An 11,373-nucleotide genomic window follows, 5' to 3' on the forward strand; every position below is an offset into this window, starting at 1 on the left:
ACTTGGCCCCCGGGCCGGGGCGCACGGACAACGCCCGGGAGCGCTGGGCTGGGCGCACGGCTTTCCGCCCGCGCTCTCTTCCGCACGGTCTCTGCACTGAGGGTCCGGCTGGGGCGCGCGTGGGCGGTCCCGGGAGGGCCCCCTCCCCAGGCCCCCAGCCGCGGGCTCCCAGGCTGCCCGGGACAGGGACGCACGCCGCGCCAAGGGGCGTCCGGCTGGCCGTGGGGGGCTCGGAGGGGTCGAGTGCGGGACGCGGGACGAGCAGGGGCGCGGGGCCGGGCCGGGCCGGGCGCGGGGCCGCGCGCGGCGGGTCAGAGGCCGAGGGCCTCCGCGTGCTTCCGCGCCTTCAGCCGCAGGTCGGCGATGCTGGAGTTTTTGCTGTTGCTCTTGGCGGCGGCGGCGACCACGGCGGCGGCCGAGGCCGACTCGGCCAGAGACGCGATGGGCAGCCCGAAGGGCGGCGGCGGGAACATCAGGTAGGGCGCGTGCGCCGCCAGGTGCGGGTGCAGGTGCGGGTGCGCGTGCGCCACGCCCTCCAGCTGCAGCTGCGCCTGGACCTGCCGGGCAGACGCGGCGTGGTTAGGACGGCTGGGGGCAGGGGGCTTTCCCGCCCCAACAAACCCCAAAGGCTCTCCTCCCCCCTTCCAGCGGTCACCCTTATCCCTACCCCGGGGACCACCACCCCACTCTCCTCCTTCCGCCCGGAGAGCCGGAGCTGTCCTCTGACCACCTCGTCCCCACGGGGCCACTGGCCACTTTGGACCGAGCCGGGGCTGGGGACTCCAAACGGATCCCCACGCGCACCAGAATGGGGCCACCCCCGCAGGGAACTCCACCTTCTCTGTGCTTGACCCTTCGGCCGCCCCCGGACCCCGGGTCTACACTTTGGCTTGGACTCCCGCCCCTCCCCCAACATCCTTTCCCAGGGACGCCAGCTCCTCGAGTCTGCGACACCCACAGCCAGGCCTAACTGCAGAGGACTCTGAGGGCTGACGCCACGTCTGGGCAGCGCGCAGCCGTCCTGGTGACGCGGAGGGGCCGCCCTGCGGTGGGGAAGGGTCGATCCCAGGCACCAGGACAGGTCGAATGGAGGAGGGGCGAGAGACCCCGGGAGGCCCTTACTTCTGGCCTGAGACAGTCAGCCCAGCACGTGGCTGGCTCCCGGGTCGTCTATGTGTACCCCACTCCCTACCTCCGCCTGGCCCCTTGGAGTAAAACGGTCGCGGGTGGAGGCCACGCGCCCGCGTGCCCGAGCACCCCTGCTCCGCTGCGTGAGCACTCCCGCCCCTCCAGCTGGGGCCTGAACCGGTGCGCCAAGATAGGGCGCACGTGGGCGCCGCGCGCTGGGCCTGGGGACCCGGCGCCTCCTGCCACTCAGCTCCTCCCCTTCCTCCCCCAACCCTGGTGCAGAGCAGGGGTGGCCCTTGCGACACTGGGGCTCTGTGGTCCTCTTCTGACCCCTGGCAGCCCCATGCCCAAGCTGGGACCCCGCGCTGCTGCCTCCCAGTTCTGCTTGGAGCTTGGAACGCCCCCATGTCCCAGGTGGAGGGGCCAGGCCCAGGTCCAGAAGCCGGGCAGGCGCCCCCACAGGAGGCCCTGGGCACTTGGTGGGGGGAGGGGGTTCCGGGCGAAAGGAGGGTGGGTGTCTACCCCAGCCCTGATACCTCAGCACAGGGGCGGGGCACCGCCTTCCCCAGCCAGGCGGCAGCAGGGTGGGTGGGATTTTTTTTCCCCATCCTAATTTTGTAAAATTTGTGTTTCGGTTTGTGTTTCTACCTTCCCAAAGGTGACTCTTGTAGTTTTACAGCCTGATTTTAATACGTGCCAACGCGTCTATAAATGCCCCCTTGTAAAAACGGCCGCCTTTCTTCTGCGGGTTAGCCGAGGAGTCTGCGGGGCGGGAGGGGCGGGGGGGGGGGTGTTAGGACGCCAGGGGAGGGGGGAGGGAAGGGGAGGGCGGAGGAGGGGCCCCCGCGCCGTTCAGAGGAAGAAAAACGGGCTACCTGTTGAAAAGGCATCCGCAGGGCGCCCATGTTCACGTAGGGCGCCACCCTGCAGGCGTCCAGGTGGCTGGCCGTGCCCAGGATGACGCCTGCGGGGAAAGACCGAGCCATCAGCGTCCAAGAAACCAAATGTGAACTTTCCCGTCCCTGGCTCCACGGGGGCCCTGGCACGCGCCCCCCGCCACCCCTCCCCCACACACTCACCTTTATGCATCTGGTTCTCCTGTTTTCGGCACTTGGCTCTCCGGTTTTGGAACCAAACCTGGGGACAAAACAGAGACGAGCAGAGCGGTGAGCCAGGCCGGGCCTAGGCGCGCACTGTGGGAGCCGGGGGGAGGCCGCTGGAGGAGCCCCCACGCCCCCCAGCCCCCGCCCTGGCTGGCTACCTAGAGCTGGAAATCCTCACACTCACTTCTTGGCCCTCCCTGACCGCCCCCTCCCCCAAGTGAGACGTGAGCCTCCGTCTACACCTTCTAAAGTGGGTTCTGGAACCGTGGAAGCGAACTCGAGCTGTTTCCATCGCTCTGTGTGGGCACTCCCCCCCCCCGTCCCCCTTTCCCGCCACCCTGGGGCAGCACCTGACTTTCTGCTTCCAGACTTTAGCCACCGAGGTACGGAGTGAGCAGGTGGGCAAGTACCTGCAAACCGGGCCCCCTCTCCCATCAAGCTGGGAACACCCTGAGCCCAGAAACTTCCATGCCCTCTGCTCCCTTCTTGGAAGCCCAGGGGAGGTGGGGGTGGCTTGCTGTTAATACTGCAGCAGCCATGAGCGAACTCGAGCGCATCCCAACATTGCAGGCTTTGCATTGCGGGTGCTCTACCCAGTAAAGACTTCTGACTCTTGGGGTGACCTACCAAGAACCCGGGCGCGAAGGGGCAGTGGGCCCCTCGCCCAGTCTGGCTAAATTCACAGGCCTGGCGTCCAGCTTTGGGTGTGAACGCAATCCCCTCCCCCACCCAGAAGCCCCCTCCTCCCCAGCCCGCGAGTCCCTTTCGTCCCAGACAGCCCGTGTCGCCAGCACGGTGCGTTTCAGCCGTGCGGACTCCATCTGCAGCCTCCTCCCCTCGTAGCCGCTGAATTCTTCCCAACTGGCTTTCCGGGGTAGCTTTCCCTGCCTGCCCCAAGCCGCCATGGCTGTCACTGCCCACGCGCAATAATTAGCACCAAGACAGGATTCCGCAGCGCTGGGTTACCCGGAGGGCTCCGGACCGGCGGGGCCCCGCGCGGGGGAAGTCTCTCGGCGGACCCGGGAGAGGAAGGAAGAACCCTGCAGTCCAAGAAAGCAAAGGTGCACGTTCCCGTCCCTGCTCCTAGGAAGCGGTTTCCGTCCTGGAAGGGCATCCATGCGGCTGCCCGAGGAACTGGCTCCCCAGAACCTTGGAAAACTTTTATCACGTCCTCATGCAAAGTAACTCCCCAAAAAAGGCCCCTGCCCGGGCCTTAAGCTGAAATGCACAAATTACTATTTCCAAAGGCTGCGCTGGCATCTCCCCCTTGCCCCCCTCTAACGCCGGCCGACTGGACCCCTTTCCCAGCCCGCCCTCCGCGCCCCTCTCCTTGGGGTTCCCCATCCAGCCCTCTGCAGAGCAACCCAGCAGTCCCGCAAAAGCAAACTCTTGCCCCTCGGAGAGGGCATTTTTTTTTTTTTTTTTCAAAAACAGAAATCCTATTTAACTCTGAAAGTGAACTCCCTTTCCCTTCAGCGAGGGGAGGAGGCGGAGGGAAAAAAAAAAATAAGATTATGAAGAATAAAAGTGATGAATTAGCCGCTGCGTTAAGCGGCCATAAATCAGTCTTGGGGTGATTCACGATCAATTCCAATTAGGCCTGAATATGCTAAGTAAAGCGCAGTACACTGGTTTAGACAGTTATTTCTTCATTAAGGACCACTCACTGATTTCTTTCACAAATGCCGTAATCTGATTTCCTTTTGATTTCCATTACAGACAGTGAATAATGACATTTAATTTAGCTCTGCGCCATAAACCCAAAGATATTTGTTGTAATTAAATTACCGTCTGCCCCTCACCGCGGTCTCATAACTTTCGATTATAACCCTGACAGCTGGGTGATAAGAGCTTGCAGTACAACACTAAAAATAAAAGGTTAATAAGGGACCAGCTTCTGTAGGACGCTCAATTTATTTACAGCAAATTTCCACACTAAATTGAAACTCTAGCTTCTAACAACATGGGACAGGCTGCACTGAAAACAGGGTTATCCAACAATGCAGAGTGAGGGAGGAGGAAAATCCAGTTTATTTTCTTTCCCCTTCTGCCCCTCCCCACCCTCCCAATTTCCACCACTCGTCCACGTTTTTACTAACTGATTTTTACGCACACTTTCCGCCTTCTGCTCTTTATTACGCGAGTCTCCCCCGCCCCCCGGGGCGAGAGAAAATGGTCTCATCCTATTCCGCGTGTTTGCTTTTATTATTATTTTACAGTCGTTTCGTTTCCATCCGCCTGTGCATCGATAGCCCCTTCCCTTTCCTGTATCTCTCTATATTTTATTTTTAATTTTAGGGTGTGCTCTAAGACGTGCAGAGACACCCGGGAACCAATTTTCCGCCCCTCGCGACACCTCCTTGCTGAGGTGCGACTCCGTAATAGACTACGGAAAGAAAAGAGTGTGGAATTAAATTACGAGTAATTTATTTTTTATAGAAACAGTACATCAAGGCCCGGGAGATATTGCAGATCCCGGGCAGAACGACACTGGGAGATGACATAAAAGTTGATGGCCCCCTTCAGCGAAACTTTAATCTTTTCATTAATTTATAGAGTGCAGCGCCATCCATCTTCCCCACGAGAAGGGTGGACAGCGAGGTGGGGTCGGGGGGGACCCTTCTCGGGCCCAGCCTCCTCCCCACCGCCGAGGCCAAAGAAACCGAAACACACGGGTTGGGGCACACGACACCCACGAGCGCCTAAGTGCCAGGACGGACCGTAGTGGGGACCGCCGCTGCCACCGCGGAGAAAAGCCCACTATGCCCGGGAAGTGCTCATTTTTTCTTAAGGAAGCCTTTTTAGCCCCAGCAACACGGAAAGATGGGAGGATGTTGCGAGCAGAAAACATAGATTTTTTTTTTTCAATTAAAGACTTTTGTAAAAATCCTCCGTTTCAAACGCGTTTGCATTTCCTTTCTTTCCTAAATAACACCGGGGGAGGGGCGAGTTGTGTTGGAACGCGTTGACCCCATAACCGCTTTTGCAAAGAGCTCCTTTGCCTTCCGTGCGTGCCTCCCTGGTTGGCAATCTTAAATTCATGTATTTCCAACCAGTCCCCAGAGCCCGGGGTTCCTGACCCTGTCTCCCAGGCCTTTCTGTCCAGCTCAGAACAGAGAGAGAGGACGAGCCCGAGTTGAGCTTGCAGGGCCGACCTCCCAGGTGGGGTCGGCTGTACCTAGAGGAAGCGACTTTGCAGGGAGTCTTGGCTGCCCCGCAGCACCCAGGAAATCGGTGCATGAATATAACTCAGTATTTACAACGCCGCAGAAAGCTGTGCCTGCGCGTCCCCCCGGCGCACGTGCTGCTGCGCTCACCCAGGGCCCCCGCCGACAGCGGCACGCCAGATGGGCACCACCGATTCAGGCGCCGCTCAGGGGCTCAGACCGACCCGGCCCCCGCGCGCGCCCCGCGCCCGAGCTAATCCGGCCCCGCGCGGGCAGGAGCCTTGCTCATCAAGATGCCCCGTGTGCGGAGTCCCTCTCCTCCCCGGAGTGGGAGGGAGGGGGGCAGAGCGGAGGGGAGGACGCGAGGACCAGGCTGCCTAGGAGAGGAGGAGGTGGGAAATAGGAAAAAACGTGGAAAGGGCAGAAAATAGAGATTTAAATTCCTGACAACCTGGGTTTGGAGGGCCACCCCGTCCGCCAGGACACGTGCCCTTGGTGCGAACCCAGCAAACTGATCCGCGAGGCCCGCGCGTGGGGTCTCCAAAGGCCCCGGCTCCCAGCGAGCCCCGAGCCAGCCTGGAAAGGGACCGCGGCCCGGGGGGCCCGGGTGGCGCGCAGCGGGGCCCTCCCGAGAACCGAGAACCGAGAACCGGGCGGCCCTGGCGGGGCCGAGGTCCTACCTGCACGCGCGCCTCGGAGAGCCCCAGGCGCTGGCTGAGCTCCTCGCGCATGAAGGCGTCGGGGTAGTGCGTCTCGTCGAACAGCCGCTCCAGCTCGTTGAGCTGCTCCAGCGTGAAGTTGGTTCGGCTCCGCCGCTGCTTCAGCTTGGTCTGCCCGTCCTCGTCCTCCGACTTCACGTCCTCCCGCTTCTCCTTGCATTCGTAAATACCTGTCGAGGGCACAGGGCTGAGGCCTGGCGTCGCTCGGCCGGCGCTCCCCGAGTCCCTCCGCCCGCCCCTGCCTCCCACGGCCCGCGGGTCCTGCGCGCGGGCGAGGTCGCGCGCGGTGGCTGTTTGTGCGCGACGTGGTGAAAACCTAAGTGTCTGCACGCGGTGGAAGGGGAGCCTCGACAACAAACGCGCCGTGACGCAAGGCCTGCGTCAAGTCGATAAAGCAAACTGGGGAACACACGCTGTTTTTGGTAATAACCTGGGCTTTGCCCGCGCGGTGTTTCTTGGCCTAATCTCCGAATAGTTTCCTCAATTATCCACTTCGCGTCTGTTGACACATCCTAACCTTCTTCTTCTTCTTCTTCTTCTTTTTTTAAAGGAGAGAGGGGTGTTAAATAAGTCAAAGAATTTGGGAAGAATTGCCCGAGTGTCGGGTCCCCGGGCCGGGAAGGGTGCCCGGCGGGCTCCGGGCAGGCTGGGGTACAGCCCACCGACAGCTGCTACCCCCGGCTACAGCGCAAGGAAGACAGGGCCGCGCCAGCCCGGTCGGTGCCTCCTTCCGGGGGATGTGGTGGAGCCAGGGGTGCAGCCCGGACCCCCCAAGCAGAGCCACATCTGAATTCACACCAAGGGGCTGGGGGTCCACCGTGAGCAGGAAAGTCCCTGGACTCCGTTCTTTGCCCCCAGCTCTCTGTCTCTATCTCTCCGACACACACCAGGATGCCAAAAATGGCACTTTCTGACGTCCAAGGATTATGAGTGCGTTGGTATTTGTTGGGGGAGAGGGTAGGACGCCCAGGCACCAGGCAACTCACAAGGTCAGCATTGGAGCGACTCAAACTCCAAACCCTCTGCTTCCCAATTTCAGACATGCAGCCCCTCTCCAAGCTCAGGGATTTAAAATAAAAACTGCTCCTCCAACAGCCTTGTGTTTTCCTCCTCTGCGCTCTTTCTCCCGGATCACAGGGCGCCCATGCCCTAATTAGATCTCCCCTGATGACAAGGGTAAGACCAGGGCATTCGGTGTCTACCCTAAAGAGCTCAGCTCCGAAATGTGCTCAGAGCCTCACACACAAGGCCGCTTAGAAGTGCCTGCAGCCCAGAAACTTGCAAAGGTAGCAAAACCCAGAGAAAAGAGAAAATTCTGGTGTCCTCCCCTCCCTCACCGGGGTCTCCAAAGTGGACCCCAGTAGCCAAGTCTCTCGTCTTCCTAAAAGCCTTCCTGTTAAGGCTTCTGAGCGCTGAGCACTTAGCCTCAACGTGGGCTTTAAATCTCCTTTCACCTCCTAAAGGGACTGTATTTCCAAGAACACCCTCTTGCTTCTCCACAGTAAATCCCTTCCTGGAGGTGGCCCTCATTCTTCCTTCCTCCTTCATTTCTCCACGTCTGAGCCCCAGGCACGGAGCCCAGCTGAGAAGCCGGCCTTGGAAATCCTTAAGAGCCCGGGGCAGGCTTCGCAACACCCGTGGGCTCCCAGGCTGGCCTTGCTCGCTCCGCGGGGACACTCTGTTCCCAGGAGCTCCTGGTTCCTACGGGAGCCCAAGAGTCTCCCCAACCTGTGTTTTACTTCCATCTGGCAAATGTCACCCTGGCTGTGAGCCCTCCCGGGGTCTCTCTACACCCAGCCAAGGGGAGAAGTGCCGCTGGGGTCTGACTATCCTGTCCTGCTGCTGCTATGTTCCGAACCCCGCTGTTCATTCTCCTCTCACTCTGAACAGGCGTTGAGGGCACTTTTCTCTCTTCCCGATGGCTCCTTTCGGGGGCTTCACAGGCAGGGTGGGGAGCAGGCAGTGGGGAGGAAGGGCTCGGCCTCCAGGAAGGACAGCCGTTGCTCGCTGGAAACCGCTTAATTGTAGGCCGTAAGGAGCTCCCAGCCGGCAGCCTTGTCTCCGCTAAAGCAAACTCTCTTTGTATGAATTATAGAGCCAGATGCGCGAAGCAGCGAGCAGGGGTGAACCTCAGGGAAGGCGGGCCGGGCCCTTTCTTCCCCGGCTGTCAGCAAGCTGGGGTTTATTTCTAACCCTCTGCCAGAGCTTTGCTTCCACAAGGTCAAAGCCTCGGGAAGCTGTCTGCCTCAACCCCACGGCTCCAAGGCCGTGCCACCCGGCAGGGCGTCGTACCCAGAAAAGCACGAAGCCAGAGTTTCTCGGGGAGTTCCTCTTGATACCCCAACTCTGACCAGCACCCAGAGCGGACCAGAAAGCGCTGGTCCACCAGCTTCCGTATTTCCTCTCCTTGTAAAGAGAAACGCACACTAACAGCCCTCTCAAACCGCGCCCCTGAGAAATGGAACCCACTTTATTCTGATGTACCGCTCGCTGCCAGTCTCTCTGTTCGTAGAGGCCCGCTGGTCGAGACCTTGGAAACCTACCTTCCCCGCTCCACCAACCCCTCTCGACAACCAGCCGATCCGCCGCGGAGGTTTGGGGAAGGAGGAGCCGAGCGGCAGGAAGGAGACCCCGCGCCGGGTATGCGCGCAGCTGGGCGGCTGCGCTCTGACAGTCTCGGGGAGAGGACGGCCGCGTGGCCACCAGCTCTCCCTGCCCTCAAGCCCAGGCCAGACCCCCGGCCACCTGCGGGCGCGGAGTGGCTTCCATCCTCCCCCCGCGTCACCCAAGATCGAGCCTCGACTCGAGTTTCAAGGGCAAAGTTTTTATTAAAGGAAATCAGTACCGCGCTGCCCGGGAGCGGTGCCCTCTCCAACTACGGAGCCAGCGCGTTCTCCACTCCGCCCATTGATTAGTCCGGGGAGCAGGCAGCCGCTGGGCGCCGGAACGTGTGTGTGTGTGTGTGGACCTCTCCTCTGCGCGTAAAACAACGTGTAAGAAAGACGGGCAGACAGACAGACCACCCCCCCCCCCAGCGGCCCTGTGGCCGCCGACTTCGGTTTCACGCGCCCTGGAAAGTTCCGGGTGCCGGCGCCTCCCTCGAACACGGGGGGAAGCGAGTAAGCCCGCGGCGCGCGGCCCCAGCCCCGACGCTTCCTCGGCGCCCCCGCCTGCCTCTGCCCTGTCTGTGCGCTACCCCGGTCGGCTTCTTTCTCTGCTTGGTTTCTTTCTGTAAGACCGGGCCTTTCCGTCCGAGCCGTGTGGGTAAATTCATAGAGTTTGGGTCGAATGGAGCGCGAGCCGCGGCGCCCGGGGCCTCCCCGCGCGCGGAGCGAGGGGCAGGCGGGCAAGCTCGGTGCCGGAGAGGCGCGGTCCCCAGGAGGGGCCGGGCGCCGGCGCCCCGGCGAGCTTACCTTCCGCAGCCCTGGCCGTGCCGAACTCTTTCAGTTTGTCCTTGTCATTGTCCACGTGGTCCTTAAACAAATGCACCGGACAGTGGCCGCTGCCCTCGGTAATGTCCTGGAGGTTGGAGTCCGAGTTCCCCGGCTCCCGGGAGCGCGCCAGTCCACTCTCCAAAACTTCCCTGTACGTGATCGAATCCTTCTTGCCGCCGCCGCCGCCGCCGCCGTTGCTTTCTTTGCTCTTCTGGTCAAAAGATTTGGATACAAAAGCCGTCAGCTCTTCCATGGCTGGCCGGGGCTGCGAGGGGGTCCGCGGGGCTCGGCGGGGCTGGCTGGGAGACGGGGCTGCGGTCCGCACGCCTCCCCGGGCGGAGAGGACGGTCCGTGTGAGGGTGGATCCCGGCTGCTGTTATTTATGCCTTTGAATTTGAGATCTCACTATTTATACACCGCTACCTCGGCCCAACCCCCCGCGCTCTCTGTCTGCAGCAATTACGGCTCCCGGCTCGGCGGCGGACGCACGCAGAGACGCTATCTCTCCCCCACCCCCAGCCCGGCAATTGGCTTTCTGTTCATTTCATCACTGTTTGGCGTCCGTGCACCTCGGTGCGGAGAGGTAACGATCAAATTTTTGGAAGGCAGAACGCGCGCGCGCGCGAGCGGGCGCAGGCGCCCGAGCCCCCCGGCCCAGGTCTCTGCGCTCCGTCAATGGCCGGCGGAAACGAAACTCAAGGAGGAGTTTATCGATCGCGAGGACGTACGAGCCGGCCGGCACCGCGCGGAAGCGCAGCCTGCGCGCCCGGGCTTGGATCTTTTCAGGATGCGTCTGTGTGCGCGGCAGTGCGGGGACACCCGGGGGGCACCCGGGCGGCGGGGACGCGCGATCACCGGAGAGGATTGACTCCAAGGCGGAGGCGCGGTGGAATCGCCCCCTGGAACGGTCCGCCCCGGCTGCGGAGCTAGAGAGACGAGCGGGTGCGCGCGGGTGCGATTGGGCACGGCGCCGGGACCCCGAAAGTGAAAAGAGGGGGCCGGGGCTACCCGAACGTGGTGGACGCGGGCGCCTGGGCGGCAGCGGCGGCGGCGGCGGAAATCAGCTCCCGCACCGCGCAGGGGCTGACGCCGCCGAGGCCGAGGACGGCGACGCCGCCCGGCCACCGGGCCACGAGCGTCCGGAGCGCGGCGGTGGCAGACGCGGAGAAGCCCGCGGGTCCGAGGGAGAACCGGTTTGTAAACATCTGTCCTTTCTGCACGCGTCAGATCTCGCCCATCCGGACTGATGCCGCCTTGTTTAGAGCCGTGTTGTCACCCTGGTGTCTGGGATATTTATTTGGGAAATGCATATATATATATATATATATATAATTTTTTTTTTTTTTTGGTTTTGCCATGGTTTTCCTGACTCGCTCCTTCGCGTCTCAACCAGTGTGCTTAGGAGGGGTCGCTTTTCTCCATGGCAACGTGAAATTCGTTTTACCATTCTGGAAGCCACACGTGCTATCCTTCCTGCAAAATTCCATCTACAAATAAAGTTGACGTCCCTCGCCTTTTCCCTCTTTTTTTCCTGTAAAATCCCTCATTCCTCTCTCCACCTCCACCCCACCGCACACCTCCTTTGAAATTGGGACGGCTTTGGGCTGGGGTGGGGGTGGGGTGGAGGCGCTGGGCTTTCTGGAGGAGCTCCTTTTGCATTGCCTTGGGGCCGTCCCTCCTCCAAGGAACAGCGTCCCTCGCAGTCAGACCCCGGGGTCAGGTGGCTCTCCGTGGTGCCCAGAGTTTACTCGCGGCCTGCCCGGGCGCCCTCGGGAGCCGCCCTTGTTGCCTTCCGCGGAAAGTGAGCAGCTTCTCCGGAACG

The 11,373-nt window shown here is 61.5% G+C and overlaps 1 protein-coding gene across 1 annotated transcript; it reads right to left on the minus strand.

Annotated features, from left to right (window-relative positions):
* Nucleotides 1-311: 311 nt before the first annotated feature.
* On the minus strand, nucleotides 312-9,804 carry SHOX (SHOX homeobox). The gene is made up of 5 exons (XM_069463904.1): nucleotides 9,531-9,804; nucleotides 6,079-6,287; nucleotides 2,208-2,265; nucleotides 2,004-2,092; nucleotides 312-557 (listed from the first exon to the last, which is right to left on the minus strand). The coding sequence occupies exons 1-5, from the start codon at nucleotides 9,802-9,804 to the stop codon at nucleotides 312-314; spliced, it is 876 nt and encodes a 291-aa protein (XP_069320005.1).
* Nucleotides 9,805-11,373: the final 1,569 nt, after the last annotated feature.

Source organism: Eulemur rufifrons, chromosome 30 (genome assembly GCF_041146395.1).
Source record: "Eulemur rufifrons isolate Redbay chromosome 30, OSU_ERuf_1, whole genome shotgun sequence".
Classification (NCBI taxonomy): domain Eukaryota; kingdom Metazoa; phylum Chordata; class Mammalia; order Primates; family Lemuridae; genus Eulemur; species Eulemur rufifrons.